At 34.7% G+C, this 23,867-nt stretch overlaps 1 protein-coding gene across 1 annotated transcript in view; it reads left to right on the forward strand.

Moving 5' to 3' along the window:
- The window catches only part of PTPRQ (protein tyrosine phosphatase receptor type Q), a 246,341-nt gene that overhangs the window by 197,921 nt on the left and 24,553 nt on the right, over window positions 1-23,867 (forward strand). Inside the window, exons 34-37 of the mRNA XM_006142866.3 lie at window positions 3,432-3,531; window positions 6,804-6,932; window positions 19,465-19,491; window positions 20,187-20,268. Coding sequence (XP_006142928.3) covers window positions 3,432-3,531; window positions 6,804-6,932; window positions 19,465-19,491; window positions 20,187-20,268 — 338 coding nt within the window. The remainder of the gene's footprint in view (window positions 1-3,431; window positions 3,532-6,803; window positions 6,933-19,464; window positions 19,492-20,186; window positions 20,269-23,867) is intronic.

Below are 23,867 nucleotides of genomic sequence, written 5' to 3' on the forward strand. Positions count from 1 at the left end.
ATTCCAGGTAAAGAGATGAAACATTAATAGCTGCATATTTTACAGATAGTTACCCATTTGTTCACTTGACTATAGCTTTTTATGCTGAAATAATTCAATATAAGTTATGCAACTTAAAATGCATTACAACCATAATTGGCAGGGATGCCTAAAATAGATGATTAATAATTTTATATTCTTATTTGAGTCAATGCTTTATCTTCAACTTAAAAATTGTTAATATCTATTTGAAAATCAATATATTTGTTCATTAGTAAATTTAACAATATTAATGAGCATTCACTATGTGTCCAATCCTATTCTCAGTTCTTGGACTCCTTTTGAATAAAACAAAGACCCCTGTTCTCAGGAATTTACATGCTGGAGGGAAGGACAGCCAACAAACAATAAGAGTGATAAATAAGTGAGTTAAAGATGGTAAGAGCTATGGAGAGAAGAAAAAATAAAACAGAGTAAAATATGAAAAAAGGCAGAAATTGCAGGAAGTTGTTATGTTTTAATTTTAAGTAGTGTGGAATGCAGGAGTCTTCAAAAGTTCAAGGAAATGCAAAATATGGAAAAGCTAAGTGTGGATTTAAAAAAATTTTTATACCACAATAAACTTGTACTTTAACTCCATAAAAAGTTTGAATTCCCTTTATATTAGTCTTCTCAGGCTGCCACGGCAAATACCGTAGAGTGGGTGTCTTAAACAACAGACATTTATTTTCTCAAAACTTTAGAGGACAGAATCCAAGGTCAACATTAAAGCCCATTTCCAAATCTGCTGAGGGCTCTCTTCCAGGCTTACAAATGACCACATTCTTGCTGTGCCCTCATATGTCCTGTCCTACATACGTAAATGGAAACAGAGATGCGAGAGAGCGAGAGAGAGAGAGGAGAATGGATATATGTGTGCATGCATATGTGTGAGAGAGATGGAGAAAGGAAAGGAGAGAGGAAGGGAGAGAGAAAGAACAGGCTCTCTTATGTCTCTTATAAGGACACTAATCTGTCAGATCCAGGGCTCCACCCTTACGGCCTCATTTCACCTTAATCACTTCCTTACTCCAGATACAACCATACTTAGGGTTAGACCTGAATTTGAATAGGAATTTTGCAGGAAACACATATTCAGTTCATAATGAGGGTCATTGAGAAGATGTCATTTGGGCAAACTGTTTTGCTCAAATGAGGACGAGGAAGAAGCTGCAAAACCTCGAGTCAAATGATCTGGTGCCAAGTCTTTAGAAGGAGGGCAATCTGACTCCAGAGGAGTGAGCACTAGGCTTGGGAGGGAAGTCAGAGAGGTAATTGGAGGAACCAGCAGTTAGTGTAATGGCTATGTTGCTGGCCTCCCACGTAGTCGACTGCGGTTCATGTCCCGGACCCGGTGGCTTAAAACTCACGCCGGGCGCGTGTGCGTGCGTGCCCAAGATCCCGAGAGGAGAATGGAGGAGAAGGGATTGCAGCGTAACCATCCCCCCTGGGGGGTGATTTCTCGCTTTCTGTCTCTATGTCTCTCTCTGTCTGTCTGGCGAGCGCACGCGCCCTACAGTGAAAATCTCTCCCAAAAAAAAAAAGAGAGGTAATTGGGGCCCAGGTGCCTTAGGCAATTGAGAGGACTCTGCCCTTCTCTGTGAGTGATAAGGTGGATTTTCAGCACAGGGGTAATGGCTTAAAAGGTTTGTGCTTGCTGCTATCAATATATTTAAAAAAGGACTAGGAACAAGAATGGGGGCCAGCTGGTGCCGTAGTGGTTAAGGCAGCTGGATCCCACATGACCAACTACGTGGTTGAGTCCCAGACCCAGCACCTTGGAAAACACCTTAGGAGCCTGTGCATGCATACCAAAAATCCTGAGAGGAGAACAAAAGAGAAGAGATTGCAGCTTGATCATCTTCTCTGGGGGGGTGGGGGTGATGTCTCACTTCCTTCTCTTTTTTGCTCTTTACCTCCTCACTCTGTCTCCCTCTGGCAAGTACACAAGCCCTATTGAAAAAAAAAAAAAAAAAGAAAAAGACAAGGAGGGATACGGGGAGACTTGTTAGGTGCCTGTACAATAAGACATGGAGGACATGGAGGACAGCACTGTAGCCGAGATCAGAGTGCAAGCTGCTGAGGTGCTGAAGAATGATTGGTGCACACATAAAGGCAGGAAAAATAGTTTCATGAACTCCCACATACCTACTAATCAAATGTAATAATTATTTACATTTTGCAACATTTGTTTTATTTATATAGACATTCATTCACTTATTTTCTCATGCGCTTTTTAAAAGATTTATTTATTTAATTCAATTTGTTATTATTACTGTTTTTTAATTTGACCAGAGAGAAAGAAAGGGAAAGGGAGAAAGCAAGCCACCAGGTTCGGGGCTTGAACTATGGTCAGCCATGTGGGAATCCAGTACCTCTAACACCATGCCGCCTGCTGGCCTCTCTCATGCCCTTTTATATATTCAGTCTTCTTCAATTAATTTCAGTTTTACTCATTATAATGCTTAAATTGTTCCCTCTTTAGTCAACAGGAGCCTCTTCAAGATGATCTTTTTTAAAAATGTATTTATCATTATTATTTTAATTTGCTATAGAACACTTGTGCTCAACAGAGAGAGAGAGATAGACAGAAGGAGGAAAAGTGAGAAACAATCCTCTAAGACCAGGACTCAAACTGTGGTTGACCATGTGGGAGTCCTGCACCTTAACAACCACACCACCTGCTGGCACCCCCACACCCACTTTTAAAAAAAAAATATACCATTAGCGATTGTTAGCCTCCCAATTTTCTGGCACCACTATATGTCTTGAGTTAATTTTGTTCCTTACTCCCACTTTTGAATTACCATCTCTCCAAGGCTTCTTAGTTTCTATTAGTGAAAAGTGTATGAACTTTGAGAAGGAGCCAGCAGGATTTCCTCAAATGTTTTGAATGTGTTCTATGGAGATGGAAAGTCAAGTAAGACGCCTAGATTTTTGACCTGAGCAACTGGAGCAATAGCGTTTCCATCAGCTGAGAAGTAGAAAGATATGATAGAAAGGAGAAGAGTTTAGGAATTCAGGTTTCAACGTTGATTTTGAAAGTTTCATTATACTTCTAAATAAAAATGTCTAGTTGACAATTGGATATATGTCTGGCATTTGGTAGATAAAGCATTGATTAGTCATCATCATATTGGTGAAAATTAACACCATGAGGGTGGATGGTCTTATGACGGGACTGAGTTTAGATAGAAAAGAGGAGAAAACCAAGCACTGAACTTTGAAGTTCAAAGATCAACAAGAGGGACACGCAAGTCTATATTTTACCAGCATTCTTGAACAATCTGTCAAGAAAATATCTTGTTTTGACACCAAAGATAATATACTATAATAATACTGGGTCATTGGAAAAGTTGTGACACACTTTTGAATGGAAAAACATAGAAAAATATGTTATTCTTCTTCTCCAGGTGAAGGACTTTCAGAAAGAACTGTGGAGATCATTCTTTCAGTGACTTTGTGTATCCTTTCAATAATCCTTCTTGGAACGGCTATTTTTACATTTGCTAGGTATGATTTATGTTCACATTCTTAGAATGCTTAGTGGGCATCTTATTTAGTGAGAATTCTAATCAGGAGACAAGTCATAATATTTATTTGAATAGAAAACATTTATTTTTAATATTTTAAAGTTACATAAATTGTATTTATTCATTATGTACAGAATGTTTTGTAATATATACAAATTATGGATTGACAAACTGAACTATGAAAAAGAAGGGACCCTGTCATTTGAAAGGGACACACTTAACAAAGGAGTGTTAACTAGTGGAAATGGTTAACTACTAATGAGAGTGGAAGAGAACTCCAAGGAGTCCAGAAATAGCTAGGGCAACAAAGTGGCTACTCTTTTTAGCCTGGAGAGGACAATAAAGAAACTAAGAACTGGAAGGAATCTTCTAAAGCTGCTATAAGCACATGCAGCTTTTCACCCCTCACTAGGCAAAGAAATATGTCAGAAAGAAGAGGCTGGAGCTGTTTTTTAGCAGCTACCCAATAATTTTGGAAGGTAGACAGGCTAAAATGATTGTAGAAGCATCCCATTCTTACTGGATGCTGTGAGTGGGCTGGAGTTACTTGGAGTCATTCACTAGGATGGGGATAGCATGTACATAAGAGGAAGCGGTAGTTCACTGGGTGGACTGCAGAGCACCCGCAACAGATAATAACAATTCAGGACTACAATTTAGAAGGGCAGTGTTTTCCTGTCCTTACTATTGCCTTGCAGGATCACCCAAGTGTCCTGTATTGACAATGCTTAATATCCTACCAGCTGGGGAAAAAAATTATATATACACACATATATAATTATTAATTATTATAATAATATACATTACATATATTATAATTATTATAATGTATATATAATATACACTGATTCCTCTATCTATATAATTATATATATGTATATATACAATTTTTTAAGAGAGATTTTTGTTGTAGTGTGCTCACTAGAGAGAGAGATAAAATGAGAAATCACCCCCCAGGGGGATTGCCACACCACAATCCCTTCTCCTCCATTCTCCTCTTGAGATTTTGGGCATGCACGCACACATGCCCAGCGTGAGTGGAAGCTGCTGGGTCCAGGTCTTGAGCTGTAGTTGACTACATAGGAGCCCAGCAACATATTTGTTATACTATCTGCTGGTCCCAAGAAGAAATATTATAACTCTAATGTCACAAAACAGGGCAAGAAGATTATATTTGGAGCTGAGAGATGATAAAGCAATAACACAAAAGTATATATATATATATATATATTGAGGGGAGGGAAGAGGTTTTTGCTATAGGGCGCGTATGCTTGCCGGAAATGCAGAGAGAGACAGAGAGACAGAGAGAGACAGGCAGAAAGCAAGAAATCACCCCCTGTGGGGGATGGCCACTCTGCAATCCCTTCTCCTCCATTCTCCTCTCGGGATCTTGGGCATGCACGCACATGCACCCGGCGTGAGTTTAAGCCACCGGGTCCAGGACTTGGACCGCAGTTAACTACATGGGAGTCCAACGACATAGCCATTACACTAACTTCTGGTCCCTAATTTAAAATATTTTGAGCAAGTCTAAATTTTAGAGTTTCTACAGACAAGGTATTTTTTTACAGTAAGGACAACAACTTTGAAATGTCCAGTTTCATTATATGGTGGACCTCTTCTCATGCTCACTTTAACATGTCTGTACTGAGTTTTTCAAGGGTCCCTTCCAACTGTCGGTATCAGCCTCTTATTTTCCTTGTGGTTTACAGGACCTCCATTGAAATCTTAACCCTTATTTAGGTTGCCCAAATTTAATTTCATAAGCCAAGCTAAAGGGATATTACATCTGTAAAAATGAACACTGGTTTCTTTTCTTTTCTTTTTTTTTTTTTTTTTTTTAAGAGAGATTTTTACTATAGGTCACAAATGCTTGCTGGAGAGACAGGGAGAAAAAGAAAGTGAGAAGTCACCCTCCCTAGGGAAGTTGGCCTCATCACAATTCTATCTCCTCCATTTTCCTTTTGGGCACACATGCACTCGACATGAATTTCTAGCTGCTGGGTATGGTACTCAAACTGTCGTTGACCAGGTGGCAGTCCAACACCTTAACCACTCTACCACTGCGGGCCCCTAATAACCTGAATACCTCTTAGCCTTCTGCACAACTTCCTTTTGTTTAGTCAACCTAAAATATATCTCTCCCTCATCCTGGAACACCCAAGTCAAATTCCACTTCTTTACTTCCTCTAAATACAACTAGTTATAACCAGTTATATAATATTTTATAACTTATCAGCTACTGACTTATGAGTTGTAATTTGTATCTTTTCTTCTCTTTCTATACTTTTTCTATCTTTTCTTCTCTTTTCATAATTTTTCTACATTTAGATCCTGCCTCTCAACAAAATGATAATGGATTGAGCATAGAGAACATAGTTTATACCTTTAATACCATCTACTCGTAATAAATAGTCATTTGAAATGTGAATGTAGGACTTGCTGGTGGCACAGTAGTAATGTCATGCTCTAGAATGCTGGCCACACATGGGAATGTCCTGGGTTCTTATCCTAGGGCATCCCTATAAAGGTTGGGTGCATGTTTATGTGATCTGAGTTGGTTGAGGCTAGGGTGTGGATCAAGGTGTGAAAGATCCTTTTGGGGGTTCCTGTCTCTTTGTCTCTCTCTCTCTCTCTCTCATGGAAGAAACAAAGAAATGAAATGTTCAAAAATGAAATGTGAAAGGTAAGTAGATTAACTAAGTTACTTTGTAATATATGATACTATATTATGGAGAACTAAGCATTCCAAGGACTGAAAAGGAAAAACAAAACAAAACAAAACCCTTTGATTCTTAGTTCATGTGACTTTTTATGTGTTTTGATTCACATAACCATGTTCCATGTGCATAAAGACCACGGTGCATAGTCGTTCTGCACTGGCATTGATAGCACTCAGCCGTTTCCACTTTGGCCTAATTACTCTTTATGACAAATGAAAAGGGACAGCAAAAAGCAGGAGAAACAAGCTCACAGCATCAGTCTAACGGTGCCAACAACTCAGGTCTCAGCCAATTAATTTTTATTAAATTTGGAACCAAAATAACTTGTTAAACATTAAAAAATAATAGAATAGTTTCCATGGAATTAAAACAGGAAAAAGAAGTTGAGTAGCTATATGTTTACAACATATTCTGGTAATTGATTCTAACAAATAAATTATTTGATTTACGGTCTTTATTTTAAAAGTAAACCTAATTTTATCTGCTTTTTATGATATTCCTTTCTTGGACCTTACTGCACTTATTTTAGAATTCGACAGAAGCAGAAAGAAGGTGGCACGTATTCTCCTCGGGATGCAGAAATTATTGACACTAAATTCAAGCTGGATCAGGTCATCACTGTGGCAGACCTGGAACTGAAGGATGAGAGATTAACGCGGTGAGCACACTGCTCTGGGTGAACAGTGGTCCAGAGGGCCTGGAGCCATGACCCTATTCTGACCTATGCTTGTTGGAAGTGTTTGTGGGGCTCCAATTTACACAGGTCACAGAGATCTTCTTTCAAAGGGTGACCTCCATCTTCTACACACTTCTCACTGCTGTTCGGAAAATCACTTAATCTTCCTAATATTTAGAGTTCAAGATGCACCTTGGACTATAATGTTCAACCAAGATTTTTTTCCTGAAACAAATATTTTTACACATGCAACCTTTAACATTATTTTAAATAATTCATTTCACATAATCTATTTTTTATATTAGATTTTCCAGGAAGTGTCCACATTTTTCATCACAAGTTTAAATTAATTAATTTTATAACTACTTGACATTATTTAAATCATTTTTATAAGCATATTTTCTTAATGTTCCTTATTTTAGTGTAAAATTATAAAAAAAATCTAAATTGTATATATCTTCATCTTTAGAAAATTACTTAAAATTGTATTTTAAATAAAAAACAAAAATTTACCTTCAGAAAGAAAATTAAAAATAATTTTACTAAATACGTGCAAATGGTATGAGCTGGAAATTATAAAGTGCTTGAAGGAAAATAATTTAAAATCTTTTTAAAGTATTATAAATTATTCGAAATGTTACCACATTTAAAAATCTTATCTACCAAAAGAATTCATCAAATTCTTAATGAAAGCTATCATCAGGCTATCTTAACAAGTTTATATTCTTATAATCCAATGACATCTCATGTTTATAAGCAAAAGATGATTGTTGCAAAGTACTTGCACAGCTCTGTTGAAATTTAAAAATATTATTAATTTTGGAAATATGACATCAAAGGCCTTGAACTTCAAAAGGTATAAATAATTTGTAGTTGCCATGATCAGAGCTGGTCTCTACCTAACAGGCTGACTTTGCAAGTGTATTTCCAGGATGTTTAAAAATATCTAATAAGTGCTATAGTGGGAAGTGTCATTTGATAGGCAGGGTCCTTCCAAATGCTACAAAATTATGGTTATTCAGTATTATCACCAAATTGTGAGGAATTTGGTTTGTTCTTTTCAAAAACTTACTTTTTCAGCATTTTGATGTTGATCTTTGTTTATATTCTAAAATAGGCTGTTCCTATCCACAAATGGAAGGTGCTCAGGAGACTTTTGTATAAATGGTTGTACTGTATTTGTATATTTCCCAGGACACATGTATGTTAATAGATTCCAAAGCTAATCAGCAAAGTTAAATCACATCACATCATAGGAACACTAAAGCATTCCAAAGCTGTTTTAGTTCTTGAAGGGTCATTTTGCATGCTAAGAGAATTTCTTCTTTCTTCCCCTGGGCCAACTGAATTTCAGTGAAATCTTCCCAAATCCCTTTTTCAATTCTTTGTATCTCCTCCACAGGAGGAAAACTGTGACCCAGTTCCTTTCTTCTACACCTGAAAGGCGACTACATATCTCAGTGCAGTTAATTTTAGCCATTTGAACAATTTAGTTGAATATGTTCATACTAAAATGTGAACTTCTAATAGCCCATAATACTTGTAGAACATTTTCATTTTTTTAAAAAAAGGATATTAACACTCCAAAAGTTCTTATTAAGTACATTGTTAGGAAATAAAAAACAATAAAGTGAAAAAGAAAAAACCCGATATCAGAGAAAACATTCTTTATCAAGAAGGTTACCAATATGGGGAGATCCGCTACCTCTAGGTTCTATGTGTTTTCATGACTTGAGCTTCTCTACTTCAGAACACTGAACACAGCCCGTCTCAAAAAAATAAGGTTTTATATTTTGTTTTTGTTGTTTACAATGACTGTCATGGTAGCTCTAGAGAAGTTTCATATAATGAAAAAGGTAGGCAAAGACTGTATAGATTGCTTATTATTATTTATTGTTCAGGAACTGCCTTATTTGACCTCGACTCATCATTATTTATTTTCCTACTTCCATATTTATTTATTTATATAACACATTATTTGGAAAAGGATGTAGAAGTGAAAGAATATTTCAAATAATTTTTGAACATACAATGTATACATCTATCACCCATACTAATAGCAAAATTAGAAATTTTATTTTTCATGCTTTTTACTGTTTCTCTTATTTGTTATGATTCCAGTGTTTATCATTGTAAGACGTACTTGTTTGTAATTCTATTAAAACATACTGTGCTTTTCCAGATATATTATAGACATTTATTTATTTATTAAAGAAGTATCTTGGGTATTATCGTTTTTTAGTACAGAGAGCTATGTCCAGCTTTAATATTTATTCAAGATTTTTCATATTAATAAAGTCATTAATTCATTAAGTCACTAATAAGAATTGAAAAAATAGCTATTTCTTAATTAGTCAAATACACATATGCAGGGGGGCTATCCTGTAGAGAAGTTCTAAGAATTTTCATATGTTTTTGAGATACTTGAAGATCTAAGTTTACTCAAAGTCAAACAGAGATGAATGGTAAATTCTGGGAGTGAAGAATCAAGGAGTTTGAGTTAGTTCCTTCAATTATTAGGGGACTTATGCCATATGTCTGCTACCTGCAAGAAAGAACTCAGATAATTCCTTTAAATCTACCCAACTAACATATGTCTTTTCTACTCAAGTCTTAGGTATGTCCTATTTCTTCCAATCTGCCAAAGATTTGATGCTGAATTGAGCTTGCAATTTTCCTCAGTGTTGCATGTCTTCACATGTTCAAAAGAGAAATAATTTTAAAAATCTAATCAATATTAAAACAGCTTTAGGAAGTTAGTTGGCACAAAAAAAATTAGTATCATGGTGCTGGATACTAAATTCTTTCAAAGATCTGAGGCTTTCTATTAAAATATTATTTAACTACTTAATACTGTCTGCCTATATATCATTTTAAAGACCATCTTCAATTTTTATATGTGTAAACTCTCATTTAATTATATTATACCTTATTATATTATACCTTATTTTACAACCAAAAAGTGAGAAGTTATATTCCCACATTATACTTTTTATTCTCAAAGAAGGACAGAAGTCAGATATTTCCATGTAAACTATCTAGGGATATGCTAACATAATATTTAAAAAAAAATTTTTTTTTGAGAGGTTTTTCGCTATAGGGTGCGTGCGCTCGCCAGACAGAGAGAGACAAAGAGACAGAAAGCGAGAAATCACCCCCCGGGGGGGTGGTCATGCCACAATCCCTTCTCCTCCATTCTCCTCTCAGGATCTTGGGCACGCACGCACACGCGTCCGGCGTGAGTTTTAAGCCACCGGGTCTGGGACGTGAACCGCAGTCGACTACGTGGGAGTCCATTGACATAGCCATTACTCTAACTGCTGGTTCCTGCTAACATAATATTTTGACTTCCCAGTTGGGATGAAAATTATCCTAAAACTTATGCATGTTTTATACTCGTTTCAATGATACAAACTATATTTCTTAGTTAGAAAATTTAATATTTTGGGCTCATCTATTCTATACTCACTAAATTAGCAAATGATTGTTAGGTTTTTTAATTTGATAAACAATACATTTTGTGTTGGCTTCAAGAAACACAGCTACTGGGTTCACTGAAGTGAGAACGATACATAGGAGGAACTGAAAAGATCAGCAGACACACAGAAATTAAGACACAGACCTGCATCTTTAAGGTCACGAAGACTGGCTTGCCCTGTAGATTATCATTAACCAGTTTAACCAAAACAAAAATTAACATCCCAAGAATCTTTTTTTCTTTATATATTTTAAATTCTTATAGCACTTAAAATCAAATAACTCAACAGAATTTTTACAATTTAAACTACTTTCTAAAAATGTTTATTTTTTTATGTAATTAAGTCCTACAAGTTTTGTTTCCTATGGTGATTAAATCAGAAAAAAAGGTAAAACAACATTAATCAGTATATGAATATTTTTACTTGAAAGAAATTCAAATTTTTAGGTCTCAAATTCTTTCCCAAATATTTTGTGAATGATTCCATACTAATTACCCTATTTTAGTTGAGTTAATATAATGGCAACATAAATTTCAAGGCCCACTCCAAGTAATCATAAACGGAGTGAAAATTCTCAACACAATGAAGTAAGCAATTGAATTATTTGCAAAGCTTTATATTTGAAGAAAGCTGTCTTTCTTCCATGATTTTCTTTCTTCCGTAATTTTAGAAGTGTGCATATTGAGTTTTTGTTAATACATTATTATGTCTTCAGGAAGCTTACAATTTAAAAGAATCTTATGAATATGTCTTGTAATGTATAAATCAGCATATATTTAGTATTGTTATTAATTTATCCGTATTTGTAAAAACTACCACAATCTACTTCCACATATACAGTTTTCTTACATAGTAATTGCTACCATTTATGAGCAACTACTATGTGTTAGACTCTGTATACAGTGATCATTTAACTCTTTCAACCCTTTGGGGTAGGTTGTCTTATCTCCATTTTACAGATAAAAAAAAAATGGTGGTTTAGGAATTTGTAACTGTTCAAGGTCAGATAGCCAACAAGTTGGGAGAGCCACAACACTAGACCACATCTATCTGATTCTGAGGTATCAAGGTGTGTGTGTATATGTTGTACGTGAATGTGTGTGTGTGTGTGTGTGTGTGTGTGTGTATTAAACTGCAAAACATACTAGAGGAGATTAATGCATACTCTCTTGAACAACAAAGATTACAAGCATTTTCTCCAGCAGAATTTTCTATGTGGAGATATTTCTAAGAAAAGGAAATGAGTCTTTTGAATTATTTATGTTCTTATGACATGGGCAAAAAGTGAGGACATTTTAGTGAGGGCAAAACGACAGACACGAGTAAACCTTAATAGTGCACTTCTTATTTTGGCTTCAGTAAGAATACATAATCTTTGTTTGATATATAAAACCCTACATAAAATAGTTTGCATTTTAATTGTCATTATTTGACACATCCTGGTTATTGAGTTTACTTCTGTCTTAAGCTATCCTTGTAGACAATGACAAAAATATGTGAATTCAGAATACAAGCAATGTTCTACAGGTGGAATGAACTTGAAAATATTTCATTCTCATGTTCTTGTAGTAGCAAGTCTCAAATAATGCAGTGTGTTTGCATAGTAAATGAATAATGAATCTTTATTTCCAGATACTCTTCATTTTTCTTTAGACGCAAGGAGATTTTTGTCATCCAGTAAGTTTCTGTGGTAATGCGGAGTTCTGCTGTGATTATTTTAATCTTGTCAGGTGGTGTGCTATATATTTTCAAATATATAATATTGAGCATCTTTTTGTTTAACATTCTATTTTTTTCCAAAGGGGGAAAAAATCTATGCTTCCTACGCAACATGTCCTCTATAACACTGCATGCTATTAGTATGGTAAAGTTAGTCCTGTCAAATGCACATTGACCCATAATGTGCATGTCCTTAGAATTTGCTGTGTTCTCATGTTGTGCTAGCTTTGGTAGCAAAGTAAGTTTCCTTTTAGATTTCTTACAGGCCTCTCATTTTCTTATTATGATGACACAAGAGCCGAGTTCTTCAACTCATGGGTGGAGACTGGATTCATACTTCACACAAACTCATTTCTGCAACTATAAGTGGTCATCTGTAAGGACAGGCAGTGACATTTTCCATTCTCTGACTCTCTGATACATGCATGGGGTGGCATATTTCACGGAACATTTACTTCTGCCCTGGCCAGTGAATAGCCAACTGTGCATGCTTCCAGGCACTCCCCCAGTGCTGAGAAATGCCTTTGGTATCCAGGCAGTGTCATGATACATTCTGAGAATTAGTATACCAGCAGTCAGCATTAGCAGGGACCCCAGCGATCAATTGAGTGCCCCAGAGAAAATAAATTTCCTCATGAAAAGAATATGGAGTTGAAGAATGAAAATAGACTTTATTTTAAAAATCACAAATCTAGAAAAGAGGAATCGGTCTCCATGAACTGTGAGCTGGATAGGGTCAAGACTCCTGACATTCTGACTGACCATGAATAGTTCTCAGCATGATTATAACAGTCAGGCCTGTGTGTGTTCTAGATACATTTAGTATTGTGGAATCTTAAGTAACCTTGTTTTACTAAAGAGAAACTAGTTCCCAAGTTTCCATGGACAGAATTAAAATAGTTTTATGAAAATTCATTATTTTTTCAGACCTTTCGATGAGACTCAAACATTTGTCAAAGTAAGATACTCTTGAACTAAAGATTTAATTCACTACATCACACATAAAATATTTATTTCCAACCAGCACTGAAATTGACCTTTCATTCTAGACTCACAGTTTAGTTTAACAACTGCAGAATGTCTTTTCTCATCATCATAAAGTAGACTAGACTCCTTTCACTTTATTTTATGCCATTAGTATTTTAGAGAAAAATGTCTCCATTTTTACAAAATCTTTACTGTCTCACTAAATATTCTTTCAAAAAATTCTGTGACTAATATTCTGCCCAGTCAGAGCCCTGACCTTCACAGAGCTAAATTTAAGAGTTCGGGTTGATCAGAGCTTATACAGGACACCTCTGCGTACATCAAAATGGCTAAAGTAGATCTGGTATTCTTTTAAATATTGTTTTCTGAGGTTGCCTTCTAAACTCTAACAGTAGAACTGCATTGCTTACCTACCCCCCTAACAATCTAGATGTAAGGAATTCTTAGATAGTGTCATAGCTTGTGTCTCCCCTTCCTTAAGGAGAACCCTTGTTCACTTCTTCACACATCTATCAGCAGTCTCTCATTGCTTACCTACCACCTTAACAATCTAGATGTAAGGACTTCTTAGATAGTGTCATAGCTTGTCTCTCCCCTTCCTTAAGGAGAACCCTTGTTCACTTCTTCACACATCTATCAGCAGTCTCTCATTGCTTACCTACCACCTTAACAATCTAGATGTAAGGACTTCTTAGATAGTGTCATAGCTTGTCTCTCCCCTTCCTTAAGGAGAACCCTTGTTCACTTCTTCACACATCTATCAGCAGTCTCTCATTGCTTACCTACCACCTTAACAATCTAGATGTAAGGACTTCTTAGATAGTGTCATAGCTTGTCTCTCCCCTTCCTTAAGGAGAACCCTTGTTCACTTCTTCACACAGTTATCAGCAGTCTCTCATCTCAGTTTTGCCACTTCTACTCTACTAGCCCTGAGGAATCTAAGCTATGCCTATGGTTTTAACATAAAATATATCATTGATGAACTAAAACAATTGTCAAAAATTTTGTTTTTGAATGTGCCGAAGTGGAGAGGCTTAGTAATACAGAAAATTCAGTTCTGAGGATCACACTGAGGCTCATAACTCAGTTTAGCTTTGGTGTCAGGAAGAAGTTTGTATTCCCAGCCCTATCTAAAAAGACTTTTCACCTTGTTTAAATAAAAGAAATACTAATTGGGCACCTATTAAGTGCCAGGTATTGATCTGGGCACTGGAAATACTGTAATGAAAAAGGAAAAGAACTTGCTTCCAAACTGCTGCTTGTCCAATTGCTAATAGTCCTATTTGTCCTTCCAGATGTGAGGAGACATGTTGTGAAACTAATAGATATCACTTACTAATTGATTGTTTTTCTAATTAAATAAGAAAAGTATTGCATTACTCACTTATTCAGGTGATATATTTCTCTTACAATGCAAACTTTTAGAGTCACTGTATAGGACCAATCATTGGTTAGAAAGAAATTTTTGTAATTCAGGACTACAAAAAAATTATTAATTTAGTAAAGGAATAAAGAAGGATCTCATAGGACATTATTTTAAAGCCTAGGGGAAAAAAAAGAACAAAAGTTAAAACGAAAAGCATTACAGTAGATGCTTTGAATAAATGATGGAATATTTTAGAAATAGCTGTAATTGATGAGTAGTTAGTGAGTTAATGAAATATATAAGTTAAGCTTAGTCAGTAGGGCAACACATTTGAGGGGTGTTTTAAAATTTTTAACTCAACTAGTAAGGTAAAAATTTTTTTACTCAGTTCGTCCTATGCCACTGGTAATGCTGATTTAAGCTACTCATCTCTAGGCTATCATCTATGGGTCTCTATTAAGACTATATTTTAATTCCCTAGAGATTTCAACTAATTGACCTTGAGGGAAAGCTGAGTCTCTGTGACAATATGGTCTTCAATCACCACTGCCAACATAAATAAATGGTTCCTCCCTGGATCCATCAAGAGTAATCTGAGTGGAATTTAAGTTTTTGATAGACTTTAAAGAAATGAGCCCAGACATGAAATAATACCCTTTTCAGCCAAAAGACATAGGATTTAAGACAGCTAAGATTCATGTAATAAAAGCGGTTAGCCCTTTATATTGGAAAGTGGTCAGTTATCTCATTGAAATCTGGACAATTGCCAAATTGATTTATCCACTAATGAACTGAATCTAATTTGACAGTAGTCTTCATTATTGTAAGTGAAGCCTACCAGCCTAGAAATGCTTCCCATATTACAACTTTTTAAAAAGTGTTTTTAAAACTGTTAAGGAAAAGTTTTTCATTTTTCTTTTGGGTGACTCCTTGAATCATTTGATCTGAGGATAGCACTCTTTCTAAAAGAACATTGCTGATTTTCATGCACATAAATTTCTGCAAAAGTTTTATGCTTATCTAACCAAAAAGTTTTTCTTATAAAAAAATGTAGTTACTTCATCAGTGATACATCAATAGATTTTCCCATAGTAGGTTTAGTATGTTCAAACTGCTTTTCTAAGTCTCTGTATAAATTATCCAAATTAATTTTTTTATATTTAAAAATAAATGTTTAAAGCCTCAATGAAAAATAAAATTTAGAATGCAACCAATACCTAAGGGATAAATACACTCATACAACATGAGGCTAAGAATCAAGGCAATGCTTTGAAATGCTACAGACAATAATGAGGTTAAAAACAAATCTTATTTTTATTCTGGTAATATATGTCAAAATATCTGCTCAATTTGAGCTGTCTAGCTAACTGTTTTAAAATTTCAAGTCACACATAATTATGACAGGCATAAATGGGAAGTTTGTGTAAAAACCATACTGCTAGAAACCTAATTTTTTGTTATTTTAACACAATGTAAACAATAGATTATATAAAGTAATTGCATTTAGATAGAGTGATACAAAAGAAAGTAAATCTCAAAAGATCTGACCTTTTTGTCTTAATAGTTGCTGAATACTTTGTTTTAGTTTTGCTATAGTAAGTGTGCTAGCTGGAGAAAGGCAGAGAGAAGAGGAGACTCAAAAATCAGCCCCCATCCCCCCCAGTGTGTGTGGAGGGAATGGCCATGCTCCAGTCCCTTCTCCATTCTTCTCTTGGGATTTTGGACATGCACATACATGTACCTGCCATGTTTTTCAAATTGCTGGGTATGGAATTCAAACTGTGAAGTTGGCCATGTGGGATCCAGCCGCCTTAAACACCATATGCCACTGGCTGGCCTGCCTATTACTTTTTAATCACTCAAGTAGGTGAGAGCTACTTTATTGTTCATTTATCTAACTTCATAACAAAGTGTCTATCTAGCACCTGGTTAAGTTCTTTCTTTATTTTTTTTTTCTGAATTAAATGTTTATTATTCAAAGGAAGTATTTTAACACTTTTTCTTTTTAATATATTTACTGGGACTAGCTGATGGCATAATGATTATGTCACTGGACTCCCACGTAGTTGACTGCTTTTCGAGTCCTGGATCCAACGACTTAAAGCTCATGCAGGGAAATGTGTGTGTGTGCTCAAGATCTCAAGAGAAGAATGGAGGAGAAGGGATTGTGGCATGGCTATTTCCCATGTGGGGTGATCTCTCTCTTTCTGTGTCTCTATTTGTCAAGTGCATATGCCCTACAGCAAAAATCTTTCTTTAAAAATATATATATATATAATTTTACACTTAATTATTGTACATCTTAACAGCATATAGTATGCTTTTTTCAAATATACATGCATTGCATGTCAATCAAATCAAAAACATTACTGTAGATATCATCCGTAACATAACTTCATGGTTGTGTCTGTTGAACGCCACCGCCCCCCCCAAAGCACCTGTTAGCATCTAAGTTAGTTGATCTGATGCAGCCTTTATTTAGATTTGTATACTGCTTATTATTGTACTACTGATTATACTATTTAAAGCTTTGGTTAAGGACCTCCTGAGAATTCTCAATTTCTTAACATTATACCAGAAAAATTAATGCAACATAGATATTTTCTACTAATAGCCAGAACACTTTTATTTTGCTTTCTGTGTATCTTAGTCTAAATTCATCCATAAATTTCATATTTAACAATAATATATTCAATGTTTATTATAAAATTATGAAATAAAGTTAGGAGAAACATATAGTAAGCCAAGTGTTAATTCTGCCCTCACCCTTAAGTATGCTTGTCTATAAAACTAAATGCATATATCTCTGATGCATGTACTTAACTATTTATAGTATAAGGAAGAAGGCAATTTGTCCTTAGAAATTTGATTTCACAGAAGGAATAAATTATTGTTTTTTTGTTTGTTTGTTTGATTTTTAGTAGAACAGCATAAGGTCTGTGTTAGAGTTAACATTTGAATCGGATATTAAGGAATAAATTGATTTTGGTTGTGGGAATGGTACCAATGGTACCAAATTGAGAAGAGGGATCCCGAAGAATATTAGAAGTGTAAACAGAGTGTGTAAAGAGGAGTTGGGAGGAATAATGTTAGAAGTCTGGTTATTAGAGATTAGAGATGTTTTCACATCACTAAATCAGGTGTAGTGTGTTTGGATTTTATCAGTTATACATGGGATAATGTTTCCTGTTATGAAAGAGCTCTACGCAGCTCTCAATTTTCCATTTCCATGTGGTAGCAAGGAAGTGGATCTTGTTAATTTAGACAACTCTATCATATATATGTTTTTATAAAGTTTATTTCTTTTCTGAGAGAGAGAGAGAGAGTGAATTACCCTTGATGTCTCATCAGACTGTGGTATTCTCCCCAGCTTCTTAGCCAGGATCACAGGCATAAGCAGGCACACCCACTGTGCTCTTGTTGACTCTAGATCTGAACCCAAAGACCCCGTGTGGCTCCAGTGTTGTGCAGTGGCTGAGCCTCAGTCATTTACATTCTAAACTCAGTTCATCCGGATTTGTTTAACCCAACATTCTCTCTCTTCTTTTCACTGAAGAACATTGTGCCACAGGAGTGTTGGGCCTCTGGTTATTGAGGGGTAGGAGGGTAGGTGCTGTGAGTTTAGTCCATGGTTATCTTTCTTGCTAGTCTTTGCTGAGGGTGTAATTAAATTGAAACCATTTCTAGTACCCCATTGCATCTATTATCATGTCAGCACTATTTCTAGGGCATCCAATTTTCAGATTCTTTATTTTTCTTGAGACAAAATTAAAGATTCTTCTTATTAAATAGCTAAGTCAACCATCCCTGTGTCTGTCTAGTTAGAATTAGCAGTCTCTGCTCTCATCTTACAATCACTCTAAAATATTGTGGGAAGTTCTTAAGTTTATCCACAAATACTTTTTGTTCAGTTATTGTTACTTCATCACTTCGATGCCATGTTTGACAATGAGATGCTTTTCCAGCTCTTACCCTGAGAGGCTGGGAAATGTCTCCTGCTTTGGGTCACCCATCATTAACTATGAATTCTGTCATTCTGATTGGCGATACCTGATCCAGCATCCCCAATTTTAATCAATTCCTTTATTGTAATGAAATATACTTCCATTAGACTTATGTTTTTTCATTAAACACACCTCATTGTGACCATTTTTATAATATTCATCATGCCATGTTTTTTATCCAACTATTGTTATTCATTCATCCTTTGCTTAAAAAAAAAACGCTTCTTTGCATATATATGCTTTTACTTAGGAATACAGTAAAATCACCCTGAATATTTAATTTTTAAAATTTTGAATAAGTTTTTGCTCTTTATTTTATTTAGTTATATTTTGTCTTTCGTGTTTTTTGCAGTGCTAATTTGTTGTGCATGACAAGTGTGTTACTAATGATGCGTCCATCCCTGTGTGTGTGTTGCATAGTCTACTTAGCTGTTAAAAATTATTTCAGTTTTTTTTCACAGTATAAGTAACTTAGCAAGCGATCTGTCACAAAGGATATATATAAAGTAACTGAAGTGATTGTGATTTTGTTTTGGTTGTATATTCATCCAAACCTCACTCATGGAACAAGATTAAGCAATATGATGGCATTTTTATAGATCCATTATCCCTGGCTCAGCGTTCTATAGTTAAATCCACATTTAACTCCTAGATACCATGTGGTATATGAAAAAAAAATTATCTAAATCAATGCAGTATTGTAAATGAGTAACAACTTAATAACATTCAACTCTTTAGCCAGGGAGAGAAGCTAAATTGTCTATATTTGTCTATATTTGAGTCCAAATGTCATTTCAAAAATATGAAATAGAAATTAAAATGACCACCACATATTTGTTAAAGGTTTAGTACATCGTATATTACTAATTTGTTATAATTTTCTGATTTTAATCTAGACTTTTTTCAGAATGAGCTGTCCCCTCCAACTCACAATGCATTTAACACAATCTCTGTTGCAGGTTACTTAGCTATAGAAAATCAATCAAGTAAGTTTGTTTAATTTTTTTCCTTCTTTTTTGAATATTAAGTTTAGATTCACTGACTCCGTGAATCTTAATGTGTGGTTCTTTTTGTATGCTTTTCGGAAAAACCTCCAAACTGGATATAAATCATAAAAGCATGACTAATTGCATGGTAACTGGAGAAATGCTTTCTCTCTCTCTGGGGTGAAGCCTGCATGTCTGTATTTTAACTTGGGAAGTAATACAGGGATATTTAACCTCCTTAGGGTTTAAAAACCATGTCATTATGAGAATGAGGTCACTGCAATATTTTATATCTTCTAAAACCTTGTAATGTATAAAATGTTTTCTGTATGACAAAGAGGTATTATGTGCTTTTGGATTCAATGATAACTTTATGCCCTTACATTTACATGAAAAACTTTCTTCATTGAAATGTTAAATCCCTCACTTAAAGTGACTTGAAAAATTGAAGGAATTTTGTACCATGAATACAAAGAAAGCAAACTTTAAAACAAGAAAAAATTTTTTGTAAATATAACACAGCAACTTTAAAGGGCTACACTATTGTGTTTTTTGAAATGTCTATGGTTCTTTAAGTTGTTAACAGTACAACCAGTGTCCATGCTTAAAAAAAATTATGTATATATATATATATATGTATATATATATATGTAAAATCTAACATGACTGCATTTTACGCCTTTCTTTACTTTGAGGCCAATAAGCAAGAAATCCTTCCTGCAACATGTTGAAGAACTTTGCACAAACAACAACCTAAAGTTTCAGGAAGAATTTTCGGTATGTTACCAGCAGTTGTCACAACATTGCAAGACCTCCAGTCGTTTCATGTGTCACTTTCCATGTCCATATTAAGCATGTGAGGCCATGAAGGACTCAGGCCTTGATAATCAATACCCAATTACCAGGTTGATTGTTTGGATAGTAATGTTACACTGGGCAGCCGCTGGTGCAACCTGATCAGAATTATTCACCTACTGTGGCAGAAAAAGGTGCTCTTCTTCAGACCTCCCCTGGAATGGCAGTCTATCCTCCGTTCTTCTCAGCTCTTCTGTTCAGATTAACAGTACAAAAAGTGTCCATGCTTAAAAAAAATTATATATATATATATGTAAAATCTAACATGACTGCATTTTACGCCTTTCTTTACTTTGAGGCCAATAAGCAAGAAATCCTTCCTGCAACATGTTGAAGAACTTTGCACAAACAACAACCTAAAGTTTCAGGAAGAATTTTCGGTATGTTACCAGCAGTTGTCACAACATTGCAAGACCTCCAGTCGTTTCATGTGTCACTTTCCATGTCCATATTAAGCATGTGAGGCCATGAAGGACTCAGGCCTTGATAATCAATACCCAATTACCAGGTTGATTGTTTGGATAGTAATGTTACACTGGGCAGCCGCTGGTGCAACCTGATCAGAATTATTCACCTACTGTGGCAGAAAAAGGTGCTCTTCTTCAGACCTCCCCTGGAATGGCAGTCTATCCTCCGTTCTTCTCAGCTCTTCTGTTCAGATGTAGATGCAAATCTGGAATGACCCACTCATTCGATTTTGTTTGTATATGAGATTCAGATTATACTAGAAATGTAGTGTTACATTGAAATTATTGTTTTAGTTTTAGACACTAAATGATTCGATTTTATTTTTACCTGTTCAATTTATGTTCATGATATGAATTAATGTGAGAACAGAACTTGATGTTTCCAGGAACTGTAAATATAATGTTATTTTTAGACCTATCCAAAAAATGAAAACTCTGATAAGGAATGTCCGTATTTCACAAGGCCTATGTTTAATTTACTTTGGAATGCATGCTATATCACATTATAGTGACATAGTTGAAGAAGTTGTCACTTTAAAGCTATTTTCAAATTAGGAGTATTTTGTTTTTACATTTTGTGTATCTATAAAGTTGAAATTACTTAAAAATATAAGATAATATCAATTTAACAAACTATTTTAAGACTTACAAGCATCTTTCTTAGCTTAGGTAGTAGTTTTATTTTATAAAAATAATATTTCTAAATGTCATCAGAAACTTTATTTCTACTTTAGATTTTTATATTTTTTAAAACGAGATTCTTAGTGTGTGAACTTATAAAATAAAGAATCAAATAAATGGCTTAAATAATTCAAGATTATAATATTTCAGTCTCTTGGGGGACTAAGCACAAAAATGTGAGAAGATTAATGATATTTCCTGCAGCTTTTTGGATATGCTTCTTAAGTAATATTGGTCTGGATTTAACAAAATCAATGGTACCATAAAAATCCTTCTTAGCATTTATTCAGTGAGAACTCTCAACTTTTCAGAAGCGAAAGTGTAATTTCACTAGAATGGGAGTGAATATAATTACATTATGCATGACTGAGTAGATGAAGAGTTTTATTAGCAATAACATTTTCCCATATATTGAGAAAGTTTCTAGTTTAACTGTTTTGGAACTCATAGTCTTAAGAACTTGCTTAAAAATTTTTTTATTCTAAAGTTTTATTAAGCATTAAGTATTTTAAAAGCAAAATTATTATTTTGTAATAATCAAATGTATATTTGATGCATATATTTTGTAAGTCTTTTAACTCAGTTCATATTCACTTATACCTTAAATATTGATAAGCTTCTACAATGTGATAGGCATTGTATTTGAGGCATTAATACATATACATCAATGGAGCACTTACTAGCTAAGCAACACTGGGCAAATTACTTAAACTCTTTGTGCCTCCATGTTGTCATTTGTTAAATGAGAATATCTACTTCATTGAACTGGATATGTGAAAATGATTGAATATGCATAATACTAAGAATAGTAGTTGACACTATTATTGGCTTTTAGAATGATATGTTTACCATGAAGAACTGCAGGCATACATAAAACAATTAAAAATACATCACATCATGATAAAGATATGCATAAAGAAGTGAGGATCAATTGAGAATGTTAGTCAGAAAAGACTATAAAAAAGTGCTCCTCAAGATTAACTTTAGGATGAGTGGAAGTCATTGAGAGGCTAAAAGGGGAACGATATTTCAGAGAGAAGGAATGAGTGCGAAAGAATACCAGTGTGAAATAGTCTAACTATTTGTGATTCTCACTGAGAGAAACAATAGGTGGAAGAGCTCAATGGGAAAGATCTGTGAGGCCCTGTGCACCCTAATAAGAAGAAAGCTGCCCAAATGGAACATTCCTGTAGACACAACTTGTCATTGGATATTGCTTATCAAGGCCAGAGATTTTTTTAAATGGACCTTTTTCTGTGAAATAATTACAATATAAGTACCACTTTTTAGTCAATTCTCTAATTACCACTCTTACCTCTCATCAGGTATTCCTCAACTTTGATATACAAAAGCTGTTCTAGGCCCACTCTTTTGGTTAAAAATTTTTTTTTTTCTAGACCTTGATGCCAATATATCGGAATTCTGATGCTTATACCATCACTCTTTTAACACATATAAACAGTCCAGATTTTTTTTCGGAGAAATAAAAAAAGAATGGGAGAATTATTCAACTGAAAAAATAATTTATAACTATGTTGAAAACTTAATACAAATACACATTTTAACACATTTTAGAGAATGTGGTTAGTTGATATTTCCAAATTGAAAAACTATAAATTTCATAAATGTAATAATCAGCTCAACAAAATAACACATTTTCTTGCACCATCCACTTTAATGACGCTTGTATTACAAGAAGCAAGATAGATGGATATCAGGCTTTTTTCACTAATTGTCAATAATAGATCTTTTTGACAGTTCCTCTGTGTCTGATAATTCTTAATCGCACCTTTGCATTCTACTATCAATTTAACTATGCCTACTGAGAGCAAGAATTGACCTTTGACATCTTCTCAAACTGACCAATGTTGTAGCAATTAATAGGCATGAAATCACACTGTCCAAGGAGAAAAAACAAAAAATAAATCATCGAACTCCCTTCTTCCTCCTAAGTAGACATTAAAACATTAAATAATATTGTGTACCTAATGAAAACCTAGGGAAAAGGGTCACTAAATGGCTGCCATGTCTTTGGGCTTTCCAAATGCAAAGAAATGATCTCAGTGAGAGCAACAGCCCAACCAACATTCTTTATTCAGAATATTTAGGGTGAAAGTTATGTAAACTCATTATGTTAATTTGACCTTGTTCTGTAGTTATGATAGTTGTTTTTAATTTAATAGTGAAAATATTTGGACCAGTCCTATAGCTTTATGGTTAAGGGTAGGCAGATCCCAGTTGGCCTAAAGTGGTTTGAGTACTGCCTTGGCAGATTGAAAAACACACCAAGCATAGGACCAGAAGATGGCATAATGGTTAAGTCACTGGACTCCCCCATAGTTGACTGAGATTCAAGTCCCAGATCCAGCAAGC

Source organism: Tupaia chinensis, unplaced genomic scaffold (assembly GCF_000334495.1).
Source record: "Tupaia chinensis unplaced genomic scaffold, TupChi_1.0 Scaffold000085_1, whole genome shotgun sequence".
Taxonomy (NCBI): domain Eukaryota; kingdom Metazoa; phylum Chordata; class Mammalia; order Scandentia; family Tupaiidae; genus Tupaia; species Tupaia belangeri.